The following is a 27,838-nucleotide window of genomic DNA, read 5'->3' on the forward strand; positions in this document are numbered from 1 at the left end:
ATCTCTTGGCAAAGCTTAGCTAAAGTAGTCTTTAAGGTCTTTAGGGTCATGCATTCCGCTTTCCCTGAGCCCTGTGGTCAGTATGCTGTATAAAGCTTCGATGTTATCCCCAGCATTTTGGCCAGTCCTTGAACGTCCTCTGCAATGAATGTTGGCCCATTGTCTGACCCTATAGTCAGAGGGAGTCCATACCTTGAGACAACTTCCCTTAACAGGGCCTTTGTAACCTCCTGGGCTTGCTCAGAACAGGTGGACAATGCCTTGGTCCATTCAGTGAAGGTACATGTCATCACAACAAATATTTGTAGCTCCTATGGGACTTTACTTCAGTGAGATCCACTACCAGGTCTTCGAAGGGCGATGTCTCAACTGGCTGGACTTCAGGGGTCGGCTGGGGTCCTTGCTTGGCATTGTTTTGGAAATAAGTGGGGCATCGGCAGGTGACCGGGGCACACAGGGAAGCCAAGCTTGTGATGAAATAGTAGCAACTCAGAGTGGTCTCCAGGGCCATTTCTCCCCAGTGAGTCAGTTTGTGATACTCTAGGACTAGTTGGTGGGCCAGTCATTGATGAATCATCAGTCTGTGGCCTGGGATATTCCACCATCCACTGGGGGTTTTAATTCTACCTTCTTTTTCTGCCCATTGATACTCCTCTTTTGTGTATTTTATCTGCTGTGCCATCTCTGGTACCAGCATGATTTTGGCAATTTTCTTCAGGCTTTTAGTAGGCTCTGTTTGGGTGGCTGTTCTCTAGGCCTTCTAATCAGCCGAGCATTTTTCTTCACTGATCCTGACAGTGCCCTTTTGATGTCCTTTACAGTGTATAATGGCCACTTGGGTGGGCTCCCAAACTGTCTCGAGGAGCTGGAGAATTTTCTCCTTATTTTTGATTGTCTTTCTTCCTGTCATCAACAGGCACCTAGTTTTCTCAGCAAATCTCTTCCTAGTAGGGGTACTGGACAGTTGAGCAAAATAGGAATTCATGAGTCACCCTGTGACCCCCAAGGTGGCAAGTTCAGGCCTTGCAGAATGGCTGGTCTGCTTGTGTCCCTGTAGCACCAACAATGGTAGCCTTTCGACCTGAGAATGAAGCCACTGGGCAGGTAACTACAGAATGTTCATCCCCAGTGTCCAACATAAAAGTCATAGGTTGGCCCCCTACCACTATTTTGACCATGGGCTCCTGGGGGCCCAGGAACAGGGAGCCTAGTCTTTCCTAATCTGAGTTTATTCCCACAAGGCCAAAGAGGTTCTGGAACTCCTGGCTCGACGATTCAGGCTAATATCTTTTCTTTCCAGAGTGTGCCTTGTCTTGGGACGTTGGCTGGGGTTTCTCCCTGCTTTTGGGCCCCTTTATTTCAATAGCCAAACTCCCTGCAGAAAGCACACTGGTTGGACTGTAGGGTGCCTGTCCTCCTCCTCAGCAGGGGTTCTTCTTTTTCCATATGGAGTTCTGGTCTCGATTGAGGGCTGCTGCCAGGAGCGTCTCTCTATATCAGCGGGGTTGATTTCTTCCTTCTTCTTCATTGAAGTCCCAGTTTGGTGCAGGGTCTGGAGCAGCATCTATCACCCAGGTCTCGGGATCCATTGCGGCTGTAGGTACCTGCTATTGCAACCATTGCCTATCTCTGGTCAGGTTGTGTTGCTCTTCCTCAGTGCTGAGGAGAATGAGGAGTAACTTCTGACAGTCTTCCCAGGTGAGTTGATGGGTAAGGAAAATCGACTGCAAGAGACCGATGAGAGCCTGGGGCTTTTCTGAATATGATGGGGTATAGTGTTTCCAATTCAAGAGGTCTGTGGTTGTGAAGGGTTGGTAGTAGAAGAGGGGGTGCCCTGGCTGTACACTGCAATCTGGATTGACTTGCTGTGCATCTCAGGTCTCCGTAGGGGCATCTGGAGTGTTGGAACCTGTTGGGTGGAGTGGAGCCATCTTCCTGCCAGCTCAAGACTTTCTGAACTCTCTGGCAACAATGCCGGTGGGGCTGGCAGGACTGAAGCTGGGGGGCTGTCTGGTAAGGGATGTCTAGGGCCAAGTGTCCCTGAAGAAGTGGAGTATGGTGGGGTCAAGAGTTCTTCATCTGGATCCCCTTGATATATAGGCCTTTTTGTTTCTCACTGGTTGTGTTCCTACTTCTGGAACTTTACATTTTCCCTTATAAACACAAAACCAGACCCAGGGTGGCAGGGTCAAAGCTATTGCCCACCAGGAGTCTATGTATGGAAATTGGCCTGGGTGCCCTGGTTCTCCTGTTATGACCTCATAAACTGCTCAAACATTTGGGAGGTCTTGGGTCCCTTCTGAAGGTCACCCAACCCCAAAGGTGGGCCATTCTAATACATACTGGGTCTGGAGTTTCCCGGGGGTCATTTTAATTCCATACTCTCCAGAGTAGCTCTTTTGAAAATTCTTTAACATGCATTTAAGGACAGTAGGTTTTGAAGCACTTGTCCCCATATTTAGTCTCCTGTTCCTGCCTCAGGCGTTTATGCCCCAAAGAGCATTGGCGCAAGGACTGGAAGGCTCATTCAGATTACCGGTACACAACTAAAGGCCTAACCAAGCAAACAAACAAAGAGGAAAGAAGAGCAGTGGGGTCCAGTTTAACCTAGTCCCAATCGGTGGTGCCAACCCATTCCACTGACGTAGTAATTGGTAAAAACAGTTTTCCCACTGCTGTCAGCACAAAGAAGATAAGTACCAACTAGATTCAAATCAGAGAAACAAAGCATAGCCAGGAGCCCTCCAGGGAGCACCTATACAGTAGTGGATATAGTCCAACCAAACAGCAGAAGAGGGCTCAGACATTCAGAGAAAGGTAAAGAGAATTTTAGCAGCTTCCAGACTTCCAGTCTCTTTGGAGGCGTGGGAATGAATTCCCACCATTCTCATGCATTCCCCATCAAGGGGAACCTGTTCAAGCAAGGTCTTCATGATGTAGGACTGGTTTTCCCACCTCTGCTAGTTACCCATCAGGGCAAGCTGCTGCCGGCCAGAGGGAGCATGCTTCTCACAGGTTGAAAGGAGTTTAAGTTGTAGTTGTCTGGCAGTCACTTTAAAGAGGAAGAAAAGGGGAAGAAAGGAGAGTAAAAGAGAATAAAGCATTGCCTTGTCAGAATTTAGGCTGTGGATTGCAGAAGAGATTCACCAGCAGCAGAGACATGGGAGCAAAATAGTCCCATTGGCTACTTGCCTCCTTGCAGCTAGAGTCTTCTCTGGTGTCCAGAGCTTTCCAATTCTTGATAGTAATTAAATTAGTCTCTTGGATTCCAAAGTCATAGAAATGAACAACGTACCCAGCAGTAAAGCAAGTAATGCTTTACTAAAAGGGGAGACAGACTAAAGCAAAAAGAGGGTGGGTTCCCCTCCAAGTGGCTTAGGGGGGCCTTCACCCCCGGGGATGTATGGAACTCATGCATGGGGAGGGGAACTCTGTGGCAGAATAGGCAGTGGATCTCTTGGAGCAAACAATGTGAAAGTCCTCAGGAGTCAAGTAAACATTGCCTAGGTCTGAAAAGAAGCGTTTGCCTCTGTTTCGAGGATGCTAGAGTGTGCTCAAGCATTAACAAAGGCTTTTTCCCTCTGCTGCATGTGGGACCCCTTCCAGATCCCTCCCTGCATTAGAGATGCAAGACAGACAAAAGTAGGGAGCCCCCCACCCCGTGGAAGAGAGGAAGATCACACAGGCATCACCTGGCTGCGTCCCTTATGACTTTAGGTCCGTCTTGGCTAAGGTGTACGTGTATAAACCCTGGGCCTGGTCCAGTTCACCAGGGACTGGAATCACCATTATGCCATATGACATGACCATAGAACTGCAGGTTGGGACCCATTCAGAAACTGTGTTTATCACTTGGTTCCGTACACAAATACTCACACACACTCACACTCACTCAGAGGTTAAACATTTCCCTCCCCCAAACCCTGACCTCAGCTGAACAGAAGGGCCCCGCCACAGGTCCCCAACCAGATGGGCCTTATTACAAGGTCTGGCACAAATATTCAGGGACCGATTGGGCACTCAAAGAGGCCCTTTCGGGAGGTGACCAAGCTCCCCTTCTGCCTGGAGGCAGGTCTGACTAAACTTAAGGGGGGGGTGCCTAACTGTCTTGCAGAAGGCAGTGGGGGAAGGTCTGGATGGTCCTTCCCTCTGCTGAGTCCAGTCAGGCAGGCACTCCCTAGGATTGGTGAGGTCCTAATGGAACTGAAGCCCTGACAAAATAGCAGGGCAGTGCCTGCTTCAGTCCTCTGTGGTATCGCCGATCCAGCTGAGCCACACGCCCAAACTGGTGGCTCAAAGGGCCAGTCCTATTTGCTTCCTAGCCAATGCACCAAAAATGTTGTGGAAATGGACTTGGCAAGAAGTGGTCAGCACTTAGAGGGTTGGAGAGTAAGGTATTTATTATGCCTGTGGGCCCAGACATGCTAATGCTTGAAAATCTGGACCCTGAGCTCAGGTCTCACAAAGTTTTTATAAGCAGACTCTTCCAGGGTTTTTTGTTTGTTTGTTTGTTTGTTTGTTTGTTTGTTTTTTCTTTTCTCAGCATTCACTAGGCTAGCATAGATAAGCGAGCTTGGTTACAGAAGCAAAAAATGCAAGTAGTGATTAGAGGCCAGACTAGTGTAACAAGCTAACATTGTTTCAAAGACAAAATATTACTTCAAGGACAAAACAGACTTATGTGAAAATTGTTTTGGCATTTTCCCAACATTAGGAGGTAGGGCCTTTGATAGGTGATTAATTCATGAGGGCTAGAAGAAGTCCAAGGTTCTTGGGGAGTCCAAGATCAAGATGCTGGCAAAATCAGTGGCTGGTAAGGACCCACTTTCCAGTTCACAGATGGCACCTTCTAGCTGTGTCCTCACTTAGTGGAAGGGGACTCTTTTAGACAGTGTTAATCCTCTTTTATCAGGGCTTCTAAACCCATTCATGAAGGCTCTGCTCTCATGAAATACTCACATCCCAAAGGCCCAACCTCCTAATAGTATCACATCAGTGATTAGTTTTCAACATATGAATTTGGAGAGGGGGTGCACAAACATTCAGACAATAGTAGCTCCGTGACCCCTTCCATTATATGAGGACACAGCTAGAAGATGGCCATCTATGAACCAGGAAGTTGACCTTCACTGGACACCAAATTTTCTGGCATCTTGATCTTGGACTTACTGGTCTCCAGAACTGTGAGAAATAAATTTCTGTTGTTTATAAGCCACCCAGTCTATGATATTCTGTTATTGTAACCCAAACCTTTCTCTTTTTTGCTTATCCTTTTCAGAAACAATGTAACAAATAACAAAAAGAAAAAATAAATAAATGGGATTATATAAAACTTAAAAGCTTCTACATAGCAAGGGAAACAGCAGAGAGGAATGACAACCTACAGAACAGGAGAAAATATTTGCAAACTGTACATCCAACAAGGGATTAATATCCAGAATATACAATGAACTCAACTTCACAGTAAAAACAATAATAATAATAATCCAATTAAAAAATGGGCAGGGGAGCTGAATAGGCATTTTTCCAAGAAAGACATACAAATGGCCAACAGTTACATGAAAAAATGCTCAACATCACTAATCAGCAGGGAAATGCAAATCAAAACTACATTGAGAAGTCATCTCACCTCAGTTAGACTGGCCACTACTTAAAAAACTGAGAATAACAAATTCTGGCAAGGATGTGGAGAAAAAGGAACTCTTCTACACTGTTGGTGGGACTGTAAAAAGTAAAGCCATTATGGAAAACAGTATGGAGGTCTCTCAAACAACTACAGATAGATCTACCATATGATCCAGCAAACACGCTGCTGGGTATATACCCAAAGGAATGGAAATCATCATGTCAAAGGGACACCTGCCCTCCAATGTTCATCACAGCTCTATTTATAACAACCAAGAGTTGGAATCAACCTAAATGTCCATCCTCGTAAGACTGTATAAAGAAAATGTGGTATATATACACAATGGAATACTACTCAGCCATTAAAAAAAAAGAATTAAATTCTGACATTCACAACAACGTGGATGAGTTTGGAGAAAATTAGGTTAAGTGAAAAAAGCCAGGCACAAAAAGAGAAATACTGCATATCCACACTCATAAGTAAGTGCTAAGAAAGAAGGAAGGAAAGAAAGACCACAATATGTTGAGCTTGCAGAAGAAGAGAACTAATCTATGTTTACTAGAAGTGGGAAAGGGGGAGGGACAGGGGGTATTGGGAGAAGTTGGGTAAGGGGTACAAAGAATAATTATGATGTATAATAATGAATATGCTAATATTATAGATTTGATCATCATATTGTACACAAGTAAAGGTAGTCAATACTGTATCCCCCCCAATTAAATAAATTTGTACACTTAAAAGTAATAATAATAATAACCTAACCAGCATTAATAATTTCACTCCGTCTCTGCTGAATGACTTTGAAGTAAATTACAGACACTGCAACCTGCTCTGTATTAGTGAGGAGGGGCACACGGCACTAAAAATGAATATATAGCAATTCATACTATCAAAGTAAAATTTGAATATAATGTGAAAGCCTTGATTCAAAATAAAGCTTTGTCACATGTGAAACATTTGATATTATTGTTTAAGGTGAAGAATGTTGTTATAAATTCAGTTAAAAAGTTCAATTCAACAGCTGTTATGGGTTGAATTGTGTCACCCCTCTAAAAATGTAGAAGTCCTATCTTCAGGTAGCTGTGAATGTGACATTATTTGGAAATAGGGTCTTTGTAGGTGGGGTCATTGAGGTGGTTCTAAGAGTAAACAAGTATGATGGGTGTCTTTTAAAGATGAGAAGAGCAGACACAAAAAAATGCCACATGAAGACAGAAACAGAAATTGGAGTTGTGGTGTCACAAATGAAAGCATTTGGGGACTATTACGAGTTGGAAGAGGCAAGGAAGAAAGAGGCTTTGGGGGAGCATGGCCCTGCCAACACCTGAATTTTGGATTTCCAGCCTCCAGGGCTGTGAGAGAATGAATTGCTGTTGTTTCAATCCACCCAGTTTGTACCAGCAACCCCAGGAAATTAATATAGCAACCTTCCTGCTTGGGAGTAAGATTCCTTCCCGGAGAAATGGTAGGAATCTCACCTCCTCTTTGCCTCAGACCAATAATTCCCTATATCAAAGATTTTTTTTTTCAGTGGCCTTTATATTTCTGTTCTTTATATAGTTGGGAAGTGAGAAATGTGGCTTGATGAATTCTGGAAAAAGTCTGGTCCCTTTTTTAGTCCTAAAGATACTCGTTAACACGTGGGACTAGTAATTACCTACTATTCTCAATATTAAGGCTTTAGCCAAAACTATGAGGCAAGAGGAAAATTCTCATTTAATATTCCATTAAACATACATAAATCCATGTAAGTCAAATTTTGTGCTAGGATATTTATGTAAAATGTGAGAAAAGCTTGGATAAAATTGCTAATTTATGCAAATTAATGAAATAAAAACCTCAGTCTTTGTCATTAGAGTGAAATTCTTTCAAAATACTAGAATGCAAAGCACTAGGGCCAAGGGAACTACAGCATATTCCTCATTACAACTGGGCCAGCATTTTGTATCTAACATAAAAGAACATTGGACCAAATAAATAAATAACCCAGAAATATGGATTCCTATCTGTAGCCCACTACTGACTAGCTCAAAATTTCCTTCCCTATGAAGCATCCCCACCCATCGTATAGGGATGGTACTTGCTCCTTCACCCAAACTTCTATTGTAGCACTTCCAATTTCATATTATGCTTTAGTATGTGTCTACATTCTTACTAAATTGTCTGCTTCTTGAGGGCAGGACTATGTTTAATTCATCTCACATTTTATTGACTGAGACACTTGGCACCTCTTAGACACTTTTTAAAAGTTTAGTGGATGAGTAAACAACCAACCTTTTCTTCTTTCCAGCTCACTGCTGTTATTTGAAAATTGAGAATGTTGAAATAAAGGATTTATAAATTCACTGTAAAGCACTATGATTGAATACTTTAATGGCTGTTACATTTTTAAGATGAAATGGTATTATATGTTTCTGCATTTATAATTGAGTTTATGCCCTTCCCCCCTTTATGTTAAGAGGTGATAAAACTTAAAAGAAATATTTAAAATGTTAATAAAAATGTTTAAAAGGATCATAAATAAATAAATCTGACTTTAATTTGGAATTTTTCTAACATGAATAATATATATATATATTTGACTTTGCTTCCTTCATTATAAACATAAGCTTTGAGATGCCCTTTTTCATATCCCTTGAACAACAAATCAAATTAATTGTGTTAAACAGTTTATAATTTGGAAATTTTAGCAACATCATATACTTTTGTGAGTATAATTTCAAGAGGTTGGAATTCTGGTTATGATTTTCAAAGACACAACTTTCAAGACATAGGTTATCTGGGAATATTGTTTCATGCAACAAGGTTTAGTTGTTTTTGTTTGTTTTTAATATTACTCTATGGTTTATGGATGCATATTAGCAACCCAAAGTACTTCTTAATTTTTCTTATTCTATAGATTTTGGAAGTTAATTTTCTTTTGCCTTTTGCTAGAGGTACGGTTTAAAAGAGGAAATACAGTTCTTATAAATTGGAGAGAACCTATGATTTTGCATAAAACACCACTGGCTTTCAAGAAGACATGAAAAATATTGATATAAAAGCTAGAATGGAAGCATTCTAGTTTTTAGGGACATTGTCATGAAAATGAAGATGATGATAATTACCGGTTCAGGAGAAGGAGAATGGTAGCTGCAAAGCATCAAAACATATTTCCGAAGGAGCTTGAGACTAAAACATTATATTCTTTGGAAGTGTATTAAGAAAAGAAAAAAATGCAAAAATAAAACCATGAACAGCATTTATTAAGCATTTTGCTCGCTATCTTAACTCAGTTTTAATAAGAATATTATGTGTAAAGTACTTTGTAAACTTCAAAGTAATGTACAAGGGTAAAATATTCTTCTTTTCATCACTGTTATTGGTATCACTATGACTATATTTATTTGAGCAATGAATGTTTATATCACCATTTGTCATTATGTATTTATGTTTATGTGCATGCTGAATATTATGAGGAGAAGCACCTTGCCCAAGGCCAAGATAGAAAGCAGGGGATATCAGGAGCAAAAGCAGAATTTCATTTATGATTCTCTTGTCTGGGCTTCAGATCCATGACATGTAGCTTTATTGTCACATGGCTCCGAAAAGACTTTGACGTTGCCATTATCCTGTTGAAAACGATCATAAAGTAAAAGCTTATCTGAAATTGAAATCATTTTGGCAAAAATAGGGTTCTGATTGCACAAGATTCTTGTTTCTATTGTGTATATGACTTTGTGAATTTCAATTAGCTGAAAGAAAAAACAGGAACAGTTTATTTTGCTTTAAAAGGTCCTTGGTAGTGCTCGCTTCGGCAGCACATATACTAATAAAAGGTCCTTGGTAATCTGCAACATTTCTTGATGACTCATTTTCTATTTTCCATTCTCCCACAGGTGAAATTTAGAACATTCCAGAGTGAATTTTCTCAGTGAATAGCTGCCAGGATAGTAAATCTCACTGGAGAATTTATTAAAGTGCATTATTCCACAACCAGTATATGTGTGTTCTCATGAAGACTTGCAAAGTATAGCATATTCACAGACAGTGTGCATTTACACAGACCATATATAAGTGGTACTTTTATAATTCATTATATTGTGTAGAGTCCTGCACTGACCCATAGGTAGCTACTACTCATGTGTGGTTACTTAAACTGAATTTAAATTTTTTTAAATAAAAATACAGTATCCCAGTCATGGTAGCCACATTTCAACTACTCAATAACCATCAGCAGATATAGAATGTCTCCATCATCACAAGTGCTATTGGACAAATCTGGCATAGAGATTTGCTATGCAAAATACAGTCGAAGAACAGGACCAGCAGCAGTAACAGCAGCAGCAACATGTTGGAAAGGCAAAAATCTCAGGCACCTCCAAATGCCCACTGAGTTAGAATCTGTCCTTGAAGAAGATCCTTAGGTGACTCACAGGCACATTAAATTAGAAGAGAATTGTACGTAGTCTAATCAGATATTTTTGTGTGTTTTAGAACAGAAATATCCATTTTGGTCTAAAATAATTTAATAAACCTTATAATTTTGGTAGTTCTGTGGCATGTGTAAAAAAACTACTAAAATGTCTTTTTATATATCTGGAATTTTGTCTACTTTTTATTTGTTAACACTTTTCCATCTAAAATGTTATTTTTCAGAAAGAAATCACTCTAATACCCACAAAAAAGAATTAACAGAAGTTACAATCCGAGCTCAGTAATATCTATTTAAACATACGTTTAATCCTGCTAGTTTGCAATAATTTAGTTTTTACCATTTACAGTCTGCATTCTACATAATGTGGTGATAGAAAGACATAAAATTCCAGTAATTTTATTGTTCTTTTCATATGTGTATATACAAGGTTTTCATATTTTTAAATGTTATTTTTCCTTTCCTCGTTATATTACAGTATTTTATTTTGACTTCATTTTTATTTTTCAAGATTATAATAATTCTTCTTGTTTGCCGAAGTATTTATAATGCACCACAGTCCTTTCCCATGAAACTATTTTCCAGTCTTCAGCCAAATTTCTAATGATCTACAAAGAAATATCTTCAATCTTCTATTTAAGTTCCAAAACTCCCTTCTTTAACCTTGTGCTTGTTAGCTGCTGGTTACAAGAGGCTCACATGTATGTTCAGTGACACATTTACTCAAAACACATGCATGCACACACACACACACAATTGAGTTTGCATTCATCTATTTTTCAATTCTTTTAATGTGGCTTATTGGATATTTCATAATTCCTAGGACATAATAAAAAAATGCCTCAACTTTATAGTTCAAATAGGGCATCGCTAATTTAATCCAACAAAACTTCAAATTTTGGTCCTTTGACAGGAAAAAATTAAATTACCAGGAAAGTGTTCACAGTTTTTCCTTCTTCCATCTTCTATACACCTCCCATCCCCCCAAAAATCCCCAGTTATTTGCAACTGAATTTCTCTCCTTACCCACATTATGAGGGAAGTTTTTTTTTTTTATAATGCCTCAATGTTTAGGAAGAGAGATTGACTAACGAGTTATGAGGCATTGGTCTAGGGCTGTGAGTGCAACTGGCCAAAATTTCTAAATTGAAATTTAGAATTGAAATTGCATCAGAGATTAAAGAGAGGAAAGAAAATTGAGCTGTCTAAATTGTGAGTGGTTCCCAAGCAACTGCTGGGTATGGATAATAATGTAGTAGATAATGAGGCTTTTAAAAATCTTAGTGTGGGATTTAAGTTGAATGTGGAGGACTCTAAAAGATAAAGATTTTTTTCTACTTACTTTCGGTACTGAAATATACTTCTTAATTTTGACTTCATAAAGAGACTGACCTACATGAAAACCTGAACTATTAGCTTTATATACATAGTCTTAGTCTATTCAAGCTGCTATAATAAAATGCCATTAACTGAGTAGTTTATAAACAACAGAAATTTATTTATCACAGTTCTGGAGGTTGGGAAGTCCAACATCAACGCACTGGCAGATTCAGAGTCTGGTGAGGGCCTGCTTTCTGGTTCATAGCTGGTGCCTTCTAGAGCTGTGTCCTCACATAGTAGAAGGGGCTAGCGGTATCTCTCAGGCCTCTTTTGTAAGGGCACTAAGCCCATGAGGGCTCCACCCTCATGACCTAATCACCTCCCGAAGACCACATCTTCTAATATTATCACCTTGGAGGTTAGGATTTTAAAACACAAATTTTGGGAGGACATAAATATCCAATCCATTGCAGCATGCATTGAAAATGTGAAATTTTTATGTGATATTACCTTAGTATTAACTAGGCTAAGATTTTAAATTGACCTTACAATAATTAACTATTAAGTTTTGGATTTCCTTAATGTAACAAAATTAATTACGTTATTTGACCATTCGACAGTGGTTAACTGTGGTTAGTCCTTGATCTGTGAAAATTATGAATGACTTTTATCACTCTATTTTATATAGCTACAAAGTTATTTTTATATTGAAGTACATGGCATTTATAATATGACAATAAACAGTCTCTAGAGCATGAGATTTCTATTATCCTCTTAATGATTTTATCTAAGTTCTAGATTTATTTCATAATCAATACATTTTCATTTGATAATATGAGAAAGCAATTAAAATGGGATGCCAATTTATCATTGCTATTATTCCTAATATTTTAAAATTATTTTTATGCTCAAAGCTATGTTTTGGAAATTCCCATGGGGTATGATTACCATGGATCAATCCACGGTAAAGTATGTTCTTCCAATCAAAGATTCAACTAGAAGAAATTTCCCCTCTCTTATATATACTGTGCCTTGTCTTCCAGTTCTCAGTTCTTCACCTAGGGCTTATTTTGACCCATTTAATAAAGTAACCGAGTATTTGAGGCAAAAACTTCTGGTTGTTTAACTTAAGACTCCTGGAACTGATTAAGAGACTTAAGCATTGACTTAAGACACTCCAAAGTTTACCGAATACCTTTCACATTTATACTATGATTATTCAGCAATAGAAAAGTTGTCTCATAAATAAGACTGCTCAAGTGTGATTAAGAAATGTTTTCCAAAATATACAAAACTTGCATAAAATTGGGGTCCCAGTCAGTCACATGCAGTGTGAGTCATCTCTTCCTCCCTCTCTTAGTTTCACACAGAGAGCCATCAAAAGCTACTCAGTTACTCCTCCCCCACAGGAGACAAAATCTTGGATGCCTGTGTTTGGGAGCCATTATGATCAGTGGGGCTGTGGGCTGAAGGCAAAGGGCAGAAAAAGCCCTTGTGATGCTTTGGCTTTCTCCAAAAACCTGAAATATTCTTGATGCCCAAAGCATTTAGTTGCTGCCATAATGCCTAGTTTCTCCTACACAATATCAACAATAGCTTTACTATTAGGAACCTTAGAATTAATTCAGATTCCTTTGGCTGAATATGCTACTACACCATGTAAATGAAAAGGAATAAACAAAAGCAGGCAAACTCTTTAACAGTCCACCTTTTTCTTATAAACCAAGCCTCTATTCAGGCTTTCAAAATGGCTCACTAAGTGATTTTGTAAAAAGATATTCTCTCCTTCCCAAATTGCAGAACACACTGCTGTGAAGTCCTTTCTGAATTGTATTTTAACTTCATAGAAGCATTCACATTTAAGAATGTTTGCTGTAAATGTGAATGTCTGGATTTTGGGGGTGTGGAAAGAGAATTTTACACCAAATTTCCCCAGCAAATGACGTGGGGCAGAAAACAACTACATGTTTATAGTTCCCCTCTTTAATTATGTTACATTCTGTCAAAAGAACAGTATGAAAAAGAGATTAATGTTCAAGCTGGAGGTACAGTGACCTAAATGAAAAGAAGCTTTTTAGGTGTTTTGTTCTAAAAGCAGTTTGTGAAAGTGGTCAGAAGCTTTTCATTTTGACTGAACCAAAAATAACAGACGAAGCTTTCACTTTTAGCTTTCTTGTTGAGTGTAGAAATATTTAGAAGTATTTTACTCCTCAAGTTTTTAAAGAGTTGTTAAGTCCTGCTAATTCTAATAAAAAAATTATAACTAATAAGTCAGACTTGGCAATGTCTCTCATAGACAACACCTACTCATTTCTAATCCTTCTACTAAATCCAGGCCTTTACAAACCATGTAAAATTGATAAGCCTCTCTGAGACTTAGTTTCTCCATCTGAAATAGGGGAAGCATTTCCAGCCCTGCGGGGTTTGTTTTATACCCTTTGTATTACTGTATGCCAGGCATTATTCTATGCATCTTATAAATGTCAACTCAGGCATCCTCGTAATAACCCTATGCAGTAGATGTTATTATTATATCAGCATTTTGAAGATGAGGAAACTGAGTCATAAACAGTTAAAATCTGCTAGATGTTACTCAGGTCATGATGTTTTGAAACCAGGATTAACATCTGGTCAGTCTAACTCAAGAGTCTCTGTTTTAACCACCCCTATATTTGGTGGGAATTTTACAATATGTAAAGCAATCAGCATAGTATGCACTCAGCAGTTAATTGCTATCTTTACTGTTACAGATAGCTATTGCCAGCCAGTGAAAGCAAAAGTGCCTTCTATTTGTGTGCTGTCTGACCAAGATGAATGGAATCTAACACTTGGTTTTGGTATCCTTGTCATATCTTTGTTGCTACTTACTGAAAAAGAAAGAAATCTCTGATGCTAAAAGCTCTTTAGAAGAAAAGCCATAGAAACCTTTGAGATTTGGTGCAGTATATGAACACTAGATGTGGACAGAACCCTGTGTTCTGGAAAACTGAAGGGTCATTTTATGTATTCTTGGGTACTGATAGTAAGACAGTTGTTCGATAATGATGTTAACTGTAGAAACTTGAGGAGAGGAAATCATCTTGTTAAAAGTACCTCTCAGCCTGTCCACACAGTATTTAGAATCAATCACCTTAGTTCTCTCTCTCTCTCTCTCTCTGTGTGTGTGTGTGTGTGTGTGTGTTTGTGTGTGTGTACACACTTATTTCCTGGGTATAACAGATTTTTTCTTAAATAAAGGGAAGTAATATCAGATGCCTGTCCACTGCCTTCACCCTCAGAATTTTCTCATCCATGGTTCCAAACAGAAAAGTCTCAGAAACTCCCTTGGCATGCATGAGGCTTAATTGTCCTCTTTGGGGCCATGATGAACTTTAGGTGGCCCCTGTTTGGTGATTTTTCCTCAAAGTCATTAGAATCAAACTGCATCTCAAAGTACTAAGTAAATAAGAGGTTAAACATAATATTTTCCCTAAACCATGATGCAGTATGTGTTCTCTTTTGGGGTTCCTTCCGTCTTGTTTCTATACATTACAATAAGCTCCCCACTGGCCCCTTCCTCCCAGATTATTATATGGGAAGTGGGAACATACTTCTCATAGGTTCCTTTTTTCCTAAGACATTAAAAGAAAAAGAAGTAATTGATATTAGCTCAATTGCTTTGCCTTTCTAAAACAAAAACATTTAACTAATACTCAAGGATTAAAATTAATTTGTGGCCAGATATCACTAACACAAATTTATTTCTTATCTATAATGCATTTTATTTTATTTTGTTATTATTTCTTTTTGGGGGTGGCTGGCTAGTTTGGGGGATCTGAATCCTTAACTTTGGTGTTATAGCACCTCGCTCTAACCAACTTAGCTAACTGGCCAGCCCTCTGTAGTGCATTTTAAACCAAAACTCATTTCTCATAGACACCTGCATAGTATTACTTGCTTTTTTCTCATCATGGTAACATAATCATAACAATACTATTTAAAAAGTTTTCCCCACACGGGCTGACACCAGTTTATCTTACCTACCTCTCATTCTGAAATATTTGCAACCAAAACTTTAAAAATTTTTCCTTAAAAACTATAAAATAATTAAATTATCTGAGGTGGGTTGTAGATTTGACTTTGCTATTTTACGGGTATACCTCATAGCACTGCCCACTTTCATGAAAACACAATACTCAGTAACTCTTGCTAATCAAAATTTGAGAAAGTTGTTTTTAAAAAAGTAACTTAGTGGTAGTATTTCATTCTTTTTTACAGCAGAGTAGAATTCCATTGTGTAGATATACCACAGTTTTCTTATGCATTCATCTGATGATAGACATTTGGGCTGGTTCCAACTCTTGGCTATTGTAAATAGTGCTGCAATAAATATTGGAGAACAGGCATCCCTTTGTCATGAAGATTTCCATTCCTCTGGTGGACTTCATTAAGTGAAACAAGTCAGGCACAGAAATAGAAATACCACATGTTCTCACTTATTTGTGGGAGCTAAAAATAAATAAATCAATAAATACACAAACAAATAAAGGCTGGGCGGGGGAAGAAGATACAACAATCACAACAATTCCTTGAACTTCTTAAGAGAAGTGAACAGATATGATATAGAGGGTGGAGAGGAGAGAAGGAGGGAGGAAAGAGGAGTGGGTAAAGGGTCACAAAAATCAACAACAATGTATATTGAGAAGTTAAGATAAAAATAATAATAATAATAAAAGTAACTTAAAAAAAACCTCTTGTACTTAAAAAATAATTCTGTAACACTTCTATTCACCACCCAGTTTTCAAAGACAATATGAATCAATACGTAATTTTTTTTATTGTAAGCAAAACTGAGACCTGAATAAGTGGAACAGAAACTTTGTCAATGTGGAAAATTCCAGTGGAAGCCAAGGTGACTGCAAAGTTTAATCACATGCTACATTTTGAAGTCTTCCTGTTTTTCCACAAATGATTAAAATGTGGCAAAACAGAAAACTACACAAAGTTAAATATGATTTCCATAATTCAGCAGATATATGGTTCAATTTGTTAATGGAAAATCTCTGTCTTCATGAAAAACAATGACAGACAAAAGGTTTTATTTTTTCTCATTGCATATTCTAAAACAGGAAAATTGGTGGGACTGAAGACAGAGGAATATAATCACAGGAGAGGAGAGGAGAGGAGGGGGAAAGCAATAAACACAACACCACAGAAGCAGTTAAGAGCAAAGTCGTTGTAGGAGATGAGAAAAAGTAACAGGACAGCAAACCACTCTCTAACAATAGAGTTCAAGATTGAAGAGCTCTGAGGTCTGGAAGGAGGGCTGGGGATAACACAGCACAACATGAAAAGCATCAGTAGTCCCCAAAGGTTCATGATACTGTTCTGTGTAGTTGTTAAAACCTGAGTTCTGGGTTTATCTTGATTCAGTTGGATCTGGCTCTACTGGTTGGATTCTGTACCTCAGTTTCCTTATTTGTGCCCCAGTTTCCTTATGTCCTCAAAAAGAGAATAGCAATAGTACTGACTTCATTGGGTTGTTATGGGCCATACCACCCTTGAACCCTGGCAGAGAGGCCCTGCTCTGAGCTCTGCATGATAGAGGGCTCTGCATATTACAAACAAAAATAAATTAAAGTGAATTTATTAAAGTACACATAGGCACATCAGCACTAGCACAGTGCCCTTAAGTGTACATACTTGCCCCCATAATAACTTTCAGGTCTGAAGAAAACACTTTTCGAAATCTCTTGTTCTATGTCCTGCAAAGAAAAGGCAGCTGTGTCCAATTCCAGGCTTTGAAGGTTGTTCCATCGCCCATTTCTGAGAGGTACACTGCAAAGTATTTGGAAGATTGTGTTGGAAGCTCTTTTCAAATCTTCCCCCTCAATGTAATGATATATTGCTAAAAACGTAGTTGCTTTTAAAAATGATTTATTTTAAAACAATTTGTTTCTGCATATAGTCTAACTCATGGTCTTTGAATGCTGGTCAATGTTTTGGCAAAGTTTGAAGTTTCCTATAAATCATATTATCTTCAGGTTAGAAATTAGTTCTTACATATATGATGGTTTGAGTTCCCAACAATAGACCATTTTTTATTAAAAAATCTTGATCTTGAACATTTATGTATAGAATATAAACTAGGGAGAATTGCACTAAGAAAACTTCTCACTGATTTTGATCTATTTGAGATCTTTATTAGTTATTTTGTGTTTTTTAAAATAAAAAAATTGAGTGTAACAAATAATATTGTGCATATGACTCTAAACTGAGTCAGAAAAGTGTAAGTAAATACATATTAATGGACAAATGTGTGTGTGTGTGTATGTATTTGTGTAATGATCATTTTTCTCTTGAATATGATTCCTCAATGCTGTAAACCTGTAAAACAGACTGCTCTTTTGCATAAAATGTCACAAGGAAGTTATTCCATTTAGCCCAAGACATAAAGGATCTTCATTCTCTTCTCAACAGATGCACCTTGTAATGTTGCTTAAACTTTGAATTCTATTCTAGGTCAAATATTAAAGGAGAACTTGAAGTAAACTGTCACCTGATAAGTGGGTTCAAGGCCTGCTTTTGCCACTTCTTCGCTGTACCATCTTGAACACTTTACCTCGCTAAATCTAAATCTTCTTAACTATAAAATAGGACTGGTAATACTACCTTCTTAAAATAATTCTTATGAAGATAAATGAGATAATGTATACAAATGCTTATCTTAGTTTCTGGCACAAGTGCACATGTACAGTAGATGTAATTGTTATATATTATACTAGTTATTAATATGTCAACAGAAGTTATCAGCATTTGTTTTCTATCAACTATAAGTTATAGTCTTTGATTGTGATATTACTGACTTTAAATCATAGAGACAGAATAGGAGGACTGATGTTATGAAAGGTACCTGAATATCATGACCTGTGTTGGGAAGACAGTGTGCCCTGAGAATAAACAGAAATTTGGATATCAAGCAGAAGGAAATATATAGCCCACTACAGTTTAAAATTTTACACATAAGAAAGCTTCTGCATGTCCTGACCATACTTCCTGGTGTGCCCTAAATAAGAGCCTCTGGCAAAATTTGTTTCATCTTATCAAAACTGTATACGTTAAGAAGGACTTCCCCTCACTTTTCCTCTCAACTTGACGATCTGAACAGAAATGCCATTAGATTGCAGAAACTTTACTGCACTTATGACTTTTATAATGGTGTGATCAATTCCAAATTTCGTGCAAGTTGCTAAATCTTGGAAGATACCATGAGCTTTGTTTCCTAACTTAACTTTCGCAAGTGAAATTCAAAGCATTTTAAAATATTCAGACTGAAAGGATAAGAAACAAAAATAATTATGACATGTTTGGTGATTTTAAACTTGGATGAATGGAATTCAAACTAGTTAGATAGTGACAAGAACTGTGAAATATCTGGGATGATATTTTATGCTACTTACAAGTTAGTGTGTTAGCCTGTTACTGTTTCATAGATGCTGGTAGATACTACGAGGTTCTTGGGTCAAAAACAAAAGGCTGTACTATTCATTCCACAGAAAACAGCATGAGTACCAAATACCATATTTACGGCAATTTTCCTAGCTACAAAGTCCCCCAGGAGCTACACAATAGGCCCAGATGGATGGTATACGTACAGAAAACGGACTTGTGTCATAGCTGAGAAGCATTCATCCTGGGGATTCTGATGCTTTTATTGAAAGCAGTAAACAAACCTGCATGTGTCTAAGTGGGGGAGGTTTACCAAGGCTACCAGCTGCATAAACAATTATGAAAAATGACGTTGCAACAAAAAGCAGTCAGGGCCTTGCCATCTTGCACACTCACAAAGACACATAGGAGCACAGGAGGAGCAATGAATAAATGTCCACTAGAATAGAGTTACATGAAACATATTTAGAAAAATACACCCATGGATCAACAACACCTATCTATTTTTTTGTTGTTATGCTCTGGACAGCAATTATGTATTACTATATTTAGTATGCTGCTACTTTTTGATTAAATTACTGTAATTAGTTAAAAATTGTATCTAGGGTGGCCCCAATAATCCCTACCTCCTGGTTTTCATACCCTTGTATTATGCCCTCTCCTCTCATTGAGTGTATGTGACTTGCTGCTTCTAATGAGTAGAATATGACAAAGGTTAACAGGTGTCACTTCTGTGATTGTGTTATGTTATATGAAACTTTCTTGCCAGCAGACATACTCTGGAGACTATGCCACCTTGATGGGGTGAGCAGACACTGGGGAAGCCCATATGGCAATAAACTGGGGCAGCCAGTTCAGTCCAGGCCCTGAGGGTGTCCTCTATGTGCTAGCCAGCAAGAAGCCAGATTTTCAGTCCGACAACTGCAAAGAAATTAATTCTGCCAAGAGTCTAAATGAACTCTTCCCCATTCCCCAGATGAGAATGCTGCCAGCCAAAACCTTTACTGAAATCTTGTGAGACTGTAAGCTGAGGATACTGCCAAGCCATGCTCAGACTCCTAACCCACAAAAATTATGAGATAATAAGTACGTGGTTTTTAAGCCACCAAAGGTGTAGTATTTCATTACATAGTACTAGATAATTGGCACACTCCAGTAATTCAACATGTATCATTGGTGTCTTTTAAGAATGGCAATTCTAATTATTTTAAATCAATGTGAAATAATCAAAATAACATTTTTGATGTTGAATACAACTAGACTTTCATTTTTTTCTGTACTTTTAAAATTTGTATTATCATCTAGACTTAATTTGTATAAAAATTGTAAGCCGAACCATCTGAACTTGGTGGTCACTAATGATTTTTAACTTGTAAATAAAATCCTGCCATGGTGAATACAATGTGATTAAAGAGTAAGGCCTTCGAGCAGTTGCTGCTGAGGGAACATTTAGTGCTTAGCACAGGTAATGTCATGGTACTGGGAAATGGGAGAATTTGCCATCAGTCCAGTCACCAATTAAAAAGGGAATCTTTTGGCTGAAGGGAAATCACTGCAACTTTCACTATTATATTCTTGGGGATAACAAGTGTAAGTAGCAGCCGGCATTTACAGAGTTTATTGGAAAAGAAAACCTTCACAAAAATCAATTCATGAAGACTCATGACTTTCTACAAATAAGAATGAGTTTCAACTGATAAAGAACCCATCAGAGACAGATAGGAAGGGGGAGGCAGCAGGGGGAATAGGACAAAAAGTAGACCAGCTGCTAGGAAAATAGGATAGTTTGGTCAGGGCCCTTGCCTTGGGTCCAGTTTGGTGTGGCTCAGCATTCTTTATAAGCAAATTGTGTGTGTGTGTGTGTGTATGTGTGTGTGTGTGTGTGTGTGTGTGTGTGTGTGTGTGTGGAGTTAGGGCACATGTGTGCCAATGTATCTTTTCAGTTTGGTTGCTATTCTTTTGTTATTCTGCAGAGAGAGAGAGAGAAAGAGTTTGAATGAGACAGGTGGGCAGGTGTCAGCCTTGGGCATCTGCCCGTCACAGCCATGCTTTCCAACCGATGGCTCCAAGGACATTTTGGCCGGTTACCTAGCCCATAGACCTGCGTGCAAAGGGTCTGGTGACCCAGTCTGGCATGTGAGGGGTCTGGTGACCTATCCTGGCATATGAAGGGTTTGTGACCCAGTCTGTGAACGGGCTTGAGGGGTCTGTGGGCTCCAGACCCAGCCCTAGCTCGACAATCAGTCTAGTCGGTGCAGGATTACCAGCAGGTAAAAGAGCACCACAACTGGTGTAGTCGTGGTCGAGTAGCTTTACAATTGGTGTCACGAACAGGATTAAAGGCATTACCTGTGGCTCCACGATTGGCGCTGGGAGCAGGGTGCAGACATTAGCCGTAGCTTAGCAGGAGCTCCACTCCAGCAGAATACGGGAAAAGAAGAATACATATCAAACCGGAGTAGTGACCGGAACAGAGGCTTAAACATATTGACTAGGAATTCATGCCAGTTCCTCGTGAAGGAGGAACCGTAAATTAATATCAAAATATATTTGTGTAATATTGAGGCTTGTTGATTATAATTATATATAAATTAACATTTATTAAGCTGCACACTGTATTTTTTATGGTGTAGGTTTAGCTGTTTTCAGCAAATCATTTTATCATTTTAATAATATACCAAGTTAAAGCACAATAATAGGCATCACTATATGTAGATCCTTGGCCTAGATGGTATTTATAAGACTATTATAATTTAGGCTGTGTGGCCAAATACTAGAATATTTTAAATGGATTTGTAAACACTCTTAATCAATATCCATTGATTCCCTGGTGGTGACCTTGCAATGTGTCTATTATTACATGTTTTACATATAGGAAAGTTCACTTGCATAGCATGAATATCATAGTTAAAATTGTGAGAAAATTATGAAAGAAAAATTGCAGTAATTACAAAGTTTCTATGCTATTAGGCAAAATATGTATGTTTATGTAAGTTGTGGTGGTATTTAGATTCTAAAAATATCAGTCACACTCTTAGCTTGCATTTCAACCTAAATTTTGCTGCAGATTTTTCTACATCTGAAAGGCTATGATTGAGGTTAAATCAGATTTGCTGAGGCATTTGGAACAATATGCAAACATTAGGGTGTGAACAGTTTCTCTCCTGGCATGTATCTTGTTCACTGATTGCTCATTAGCCAATCTTGAAAGGGATAACTTCACTTTATGCATCTTCGTGATTATTTTTCCAGACACAAATTTCTAATTTTCTACTTGCATTTTATAACATAGCTGCCACAACATTATAGTTCTTTTTTGTCCTTAAATTGACAATGCTGGGTCTGGAGGCAGTAAGCGGTTGCTTGTTTTCATTCTTTGTCACTGTAAAGAAACAGCATGTTGGATCATTTCACTTTTTACTGTCAGACGTCAGTGAGTCCTGCCTTTTCTGCAGTGCAATAATTAGGCAAGGGATCATTTCACTCCCCTTGATCTTTGTGGAATTTGCTGAGAATATGAGATTCATTTCATATAAGCATTGAGAATGAAGAGCGCTGGTTTAACTTTTACTGATATCTCTAAATACAATTGAGGCAAAGAGAAATGGCTAGGACCTTGTTTTTCAGTTTTTCAATTGTCTTTATTTTTATTTTTATAGATGACGGTTTTATTGAGATATAATTCACAAACCATACAATTTGCTCATTTAAAGTGTACAATTCAATGGACTTTAGAATATTCACATAGTTTTGCAAACACCACTATAATCACATTAAGACATTTGCATTACGGTAAAAAGAAACTCTGTCCCATTTCAAACCTAAAGAAGCACTAATCAACTTTCTTCCAAGATTTGCCTATTCTGAACATGACATATAAATGGAATTATATGATATGTGGTATTTGGGGGACTGGCTTTTTTCAATTAACATAATGCTTAAAAGGTTCATCCATGTTGTAACATGAATCAGTACTTCATTTCTTTTATTGCCAAATAATATTCCATTGTGTGAATATATCACATTTTACTTATACAGTTGATGTTCATTCAGGTCACTTTCACTTTTTGACTATTATGAAAAACTCCATTATGGACATACATATACAAATCTTTGTGTACACATGTGTTTTTATTTCCCTACGAGTGGCAATGATGCGTTATAAGGTAACTCTGTGTTTGATCTTTTGAGGTACTACCAGAGTGTTTTCAAAAGTGGCTGCATCAAACATCACCACTAGGAGTTCATGAGGGTTCCAATTTCTCCACATTCTCAACAGCATGCTCCTTGTTATCATGTGTCTTTTCAGTTATAGGCATCCTAGTGGGTGTGAAGTGGTGTCTCCTTGTGGCTTTGATTAGCATATGCCTAGTGGCTAGTAATGTTGAAATGCTTTTCCTTTATGTGTTTATCTTTACTTTTTTCCTGGGTGCCTATCATTCGGAAATAGCTACATATTTGTTTGGGGAGTAGAGACCCAACATGGTTAATAAAATTGCATGAGGTCATTTGGATGTGTGTTTGTGTCTATGTGATGGTATAAGGTCTTAATCCATGCAGGATTATCTCTGGTGTAGGGATTTGTATTTTAGAAAGAAAGAAGCTAGAAAGAATTAAAAGACATCAAAAAGAAAGAGGCCAATTCAAAATTACAAAGAAAACATGAGGGTTAAATTCGGAAAGCGAGAAGTCAAAAGTCAGAGAGAACATGATAAAAATCCAAGGTGAAGCAAAATAGGTGCTTTCTGTGAATAAAGTTGAAATATCCTTTGTTACCCTTTATTGACCATTGGAGTCCTGGAGTATTGGAAATTTCAGCTGATCTACAGGTATCACAATGTAGTCAGTTAAGATTTTATTTTAAAGTCTTTATTTATATCTTGTGTTAGGTACTTTAGGGCTATAGAACCCCTGGTTAAAAACAAAACAAAACAAAACAAAAAAAACTAGAACCAGAAAGAAGTTTCACTGGTTACATTCTGTCTAGACCTGTTAGAGCTGATGTGAGCCGACAATAGGTAAGATACATAAGGCTAAAAACCCACAAGTAAACTGGAGGATGGAAAAGATGTGGGAATTGTGATAACTGAATAATAAGTCTTTGTCTTTTGTCAGTGCAAAGTTGGGGAGAAGACACATCATTTCCCTCCTGGGTTAAGATAAAAGTTCAAATCTAAGTAAGATCAATGGGTAAGTTCAAGGACAAAACAAATCAAAATTAGTAACAAGATGTAGGAAGTAACAAGATGTAGGAGGCAACAAGACCATATTATTGGCAACATTTAAAAGTTAAGAATCCTGATCACACAATTTTTTTTTTTTTCTCTTTTAAGGAGGCCTCTCTGTAAGCATAGTCATACAATAACAATGCAATTCAACCTTTTGTTTCTGGATGACAAACTAAAGGTCAAAGAAACTAAAGGGATTTATCCAACTAGGCTAATACTGGCTATATTAATAGACACAAGAACTAGAAGTGAGATCTAACTCCCAATAGTGATCTTTCTCTTTGAATATTATTTCAACTATATTTCTGAAGTCAATAGCAAAGCTAGGTTTCTTTCTTTATGATATAAAGTGGAGGAAATATTTGATAAGATTATAATCATTTAGATTTAACAAAGTCTGTAATTATATTTCTCTTCCACTACTTCCTAGTTTTGCTCTGTGACTAGTACTGGGACCTACATGCTTAACAGTTCTTTATGATTAAACAAGCATAGTATTACGCATGGATTTTACTTGCTTTACAGTGGATAAAATACTGTGCAAACACTTACAATGTACGAACAGTATATCTTTACAAGAGGAATTGATTAGTAAATCTCCAATAATGATTGGTACTCTTTCAAGGATTGGTCTGATTTTATTACTAAAACAAACAAAATTATGTAGTAAACTTGACTGGTCTAAGACACCTAAGTGGTATCCCTGTACTGCAGAATAAAATAATATGAAGTAAAATAAATGAAAAGCAGGCAAAATAAATGTCTTGAACAGTATAAATATAAACAACATTTAGACATTAACTAAAGCTAATTATTTAAATGGAAACTTGAGGAATCTTGCTGCCTTTATATATATATAAATATATAAAATATATAAATATATATATTCATTTGGAAAAATGTGTATCACATTATATATATATGCCAGAAATAGTTGTGGCCTACTTAGAGTGCTGTTAAATTTCTGAATCAATAATAACCTCGTTCTGTTTCTAAGATATTTATAAATCTTTCCTCCTTTTTAGGGTCTTGAGGGAATTTAGGCTGTCAAGAAACTAAAATAATTTTGTACAATGCATTTGGACGCCATCAAAGGTCTTAGTGAATATTTGTTGATAATGAGGTTGATGATAAATTATAATTTATTTGTCATGTCTCAGAGTGGTTTATCTGCCCTGGAATGTTTCTTATTAAAAACACTTTCCTCCAACGCTTTGGTTTTTAACACCCCTTGATGACTGGCTTCATAGAAATTTATGTGAGAAAGTTGTCATCCTGTTTGTTGCATCCCAAATGGCCATTACAAAGAGTTTGTAGAACTTGAATAAATTCTCTTTAAGCCTCTGTTTGAATAGATTTTTTAGCATTATCTGATTACAAAAGATATTTGCACAAACTGAAACTTTGCAAATATAATTTTTAAAAGATATTTGCACAAAACCAAATTTTTACAAATGTAGTTTTAAAATGACTTACTCAGCCTTTCTACTAAGGAAGGAATTAACTCTAAGGGGAAACATACCTTGAAAGGTCGTTTTGTGTGAGGAGTTGAACCCTGGGATAGGATGAAAGTTGAGAAAGTATAATGAAGATGGTCTAAATTCCTCTGTACTGTACAAGAAAATGGTCTGAGATGTTTAAGCCTAGATATGCCCAATATTCACATATAAGTTCTATGTATAAGTGCAAGTATAAGCCATTTATCTTCTCATATGCAGAGTTCCCATATAATGGGAATAAAGAATGCTTATAGCACCGTCACAGAATTATAAGCAGGGTTTATCTGGCTTTAGCTCCTCTTATGTCCTTAGTGATTCCAATTATTTGAGGACATTTCTTTTGAGCTTGGGAACTCTCTTCTTTGTTTCCACAAGAAACAGTCACCATTTTGTCCCCTTGTGCTGCAAATTAATCTGGTTAAAGCCCTGTTTGGTGGCAGGACCACACACTCCCACCAAAGCTACTAGCTTGTCGTTGCCCTTCCCTCTTTCTCTGGTCCAGATGGGAGCTGGGACAACTTAGCGCAATAGGCAACTGTGTCAATTCTCTTCCTTAACATATTCTTGTAAATAAGGACAACGAACTTCCCTCCAAATTGTACCATTCTGGTACACAGATTATGAAACAGAAACTTGACTGACTAAAGCTTAAAAATTTGCCAATTAAATCTAAGGACCTACTGTAGAACTAAAAATATGTCCATTCGTCCAAGACTGAGAGAAACTAGGCAGTACACCAGTATAAATCAAAATGTTTTGTCAAAATTCTTTTAACATTGGAGGGAGTATAGAGGAGATGTTGACTCTGCATTGACTCTAGTCTTAGTTTCTAGTTTTATTTTCAGCATGATATTTTTGTTACAAACAGTTCTGCCTTGGGAATTACCTCCTAAATCATCAAACTCCACGAGTCACTATGTCATGGCCAACACTGATCATCATCATGTCTGTCAAAAACCTTGCAGATTTCAGGTTTCTGAATTGCCGTCCTCTTGCATATTGGGCATGGCTTCAAGTTTTCTGCTTCAAATTTTCTACTTTTAACTTCCAATCCTTATCTTTAGTTTAAGCAACTAAATATTATTATACTTCAGAAATTAGATAAAAATAAAAATGTTAATTATATTAAAGCATCATAAATAAAACATTTATTTCTTTTGTGATGCAAGGGAGGTGAAGAGGTGAAGAGCATTTCAGTGTTCAGTTTCTAAACAAACTTGTGTGTGAATGTAACTGTAGAAAATTGAAATGATTTGGGTGAGTCAGTTTGTGTATGTGTGTTTGTCGTTGCCATGGTTGTTTTGTTCTCAAAGAAAACAGAAGGAAAAAATAATAATTTTCTAATAACTAACTTGCAGGCAGCAAAGGGCTTGAAAACAGCAAGGACTCTCACACACCAGCTTCTTTGCTAAGCAGGCTGGGGCTAGATGCAAGCGCCAGTGACAATTAGTTCAGCACAATGAGCTCTAAAAGCAGTACCTTGTGACATGAGCTCTAGAAGCACTGTGACATGAAAATAGCACCAATACCTTTAGATTCCCCAAGAACACACACACACACACAAACACACACACACACACTCTAATCACTCTGCGCATAAACATTTTTACTTTCAGAGCTATCATGAAAAAAGGAAAGACACAAAATTAGCCAATATTAAAACAGTGGTATTTTCTGAATTTTGCTTTTTCATGCAGGTGAAAAAAATTTAAGAGCATAGAAACTAAGACAAATAGAGCAACAACGATAGCAACAACATTTCTCCCAAGTTCTCAGGTGGTTTTTTATATGTCTTGATACATCACTGTAATTCCCCTGCATTTGCAAAGGGTTCACTTTGAGAAATATGCTACACTGAATGTCTTTTCTCTCTGATGTTGGCTCAGACTTTTGGGACCATACTTTCTTTAATTTTTTCATTCATTTATCAATTCATTTCACACACATTTTATTGAGGTTATAATATGTCAGGTGCTTTGTCAGGCTCTGAAGAGAGAGAGGTAGATAAAACCCAGTCTTTATCTTCAAGGAGATCACATTCTAGTGATGGAAAACTGTACCACTACTTATAATTCAGATGCAAAAGCAATAGTATGTGCATACAAAGCATATTATGAAATCATACAGAAAAGTCACTTCTTGGGAAGCTGAAGAAAATCTTCCAGGAGCAGATGATACTAGGATTGAGCTTTCAAGTGTGAATATAAATAGTGAGGTAGGTAAAGAAGTGAGTCCCTTCCTACTAAGCAGCAGGGGCAATGGTGCTGCGGTGATAAACATCACAGGGGAGAGAGGAAACTGCAGGCAATGTGCTAGAGCACAG

General features: G+C 37.6%; 1 protein-coding gene across 1 annotated transcript in view; it reads left to right on the forward strand.

Moving 5' to 3' along the window:
• Positions 1-283: 283 nt before the first annotated feature.
• The window catches only part of LOC134370482 (uncharacterized), a 118,267-nt gene continuing 90,712 nt past the window's right edge, over positions 284-27,838 (forward strand). The window contains exons 1-2 of the mRNA XM_063087588.1: positions 284-520; positions 1,879-2,013. Coding sequence (XP_062943658.1) covers positions 284-520; positions 1,879-2,013 — 372 coding nt within the window. The remainder of the gene's footprint in view (positions 521-1,878; positions 2,014-27,838) is intronic.

Source organism: Cynocephalus volans, chromosome 2 (assembly GCF_027409185.1).
Source record: "Cynocephalus volans isolate mCynVol1 chromosome 2, mCynVol1.pri, whole genome shotgun sequence".
Classification (NCBI taxonomy): Eukaryota; Metazoa; Chordata; class Mammalia; order Dermoptera; family Cynocephalidae; genus Cynocephalus; species Cynocephalus volans.